General features: G+C 51.5%; 1 protein-coding gene across 1 annotated transcript; it reads right to left on the bottom strand.

Moving 5' to 3' along the window:
* Positions 1–225: 225 nt before the first annotated feature.
* Positions 226–1,116, bottom strand: LOC149502273 (uncharacterized). The gene has a single exon (XM_089729973.1). It carries the CDS (start codon positions 1,114–1,116, stop codon positions 226–228), a length of 891 nt encoding a protein of 296 aa, XP_089586099.1.
* Between the last annotated feature and the right edge of the window lie 29 nt (positions 1,117–1,145).

The following is a 1,145-nucleotide window of genomic DNA, read 5'->3' as shown; positions in this document are numbered from 1 at the left end:
TACAAGTTTTCGTACAATTTTATAGGCCGCCTTCGCGTCTGGGAAGAAAAGTTTGGTAATGACGCTGTTTCTCCTGATTTGTACCTGCGGTTCCATTCATCAAGCGTGGCCGTACGAATACCACGCTTGATGTATGCAATCGGGCATCGGTCGTAATCCGGTTTGCGTTTGGTATCTATAGCCGCCCCTTTGGCGAGCTCATCTGCTCTTCATTGCCTTCCAACCCTACGTGTGCCTTGATCCAGTGCAAGCGTATGGTTTTTCCCTCACGAGATATGTGTTTAATGTTTTCTCTGGCTTGCACTGCCAGGGATGGAGGCAACTATAGTTTTGTATAGTTTGGAGAGCTGCCATGGAGTCGCTGTAGACACCAAACGTTCTGGCTCTGATAGTCTTGGCCTCTTTAGTTGCTACGCACAGCGCCAGGAGCTCCGCTTGGTAAACTGTGCAGAAACTGGGCAGTGCGAGTTTGCGAGTTTTTATTTCAGCCTCGCTGTTCCAGACTGTGAGCGCAGCCCCAACTCCGCCGTTGATTTTACTGCCATCTGTGAAGATTCGAATGTCGAATGCACTATGCATTTCGACATCGTCTTGGTTAACCAAGCGGGTGACCCCTATTCCAGTACACTCTGCAGGATGTGGCATCTCGGTCGCTGACGTCATCTTCTCCACCTCACGGCCACGCAGTTCCGGAACTGGTGAGCCCTTCCTGGCTTCGTACAATGCAGCCACCTCTCGCACTCTGAGATCGAGGGGGAGCGTACCCGCCAAGATGAGCGCTGAGTGGAGGGAGACTGTGCGATATGCTCTGCAGATCTTCTGCGCTATTCCTCTCTGCACAACTCCCAGCTGTTTCTGGGTACCCAGCTTGTTTGCCGCGGGTGCCCATACGCTGGCCGCATATAGGATAACAGGCTCTATGACGGCTGTATAAATTGTACGTATCACATCTGGGTGGAGCCCCCAGCTGGCCCTGGCGGCCCTGGATAGCTTTTTATAAATATTTATGGCCTTGCGGCAGACATTCGAGACGTGGCTGTTGAAAGTCAGCTTATCGTCAACGGTGACACCCAGTATTTTTATTTCTTTAGCCATTTCGATGCTGACTCCCCCCATGCTCAGTCTTGGGGTGTCGTACTTAAGCT

The sequence above is a fragment of the Bombyx mandarina genome, chromosome 09 (assembly GCF_030267445.1).
Source record: "Bombyx mandarina strain Sakado chromosome 09, ASM3026744v2".
Taxonomy (NCBI): Eukaryota; Metazoa; Arthropoda; class Insecta; order Lepidoptera; family Bombycidae; genus Bombyx; species Bombyx mandarina.
The sequence above is the reverse complement of the archived record's forward strand: the minus strand, read 5'-3'. Positions and strand labels throughout refer to the sequence as shown.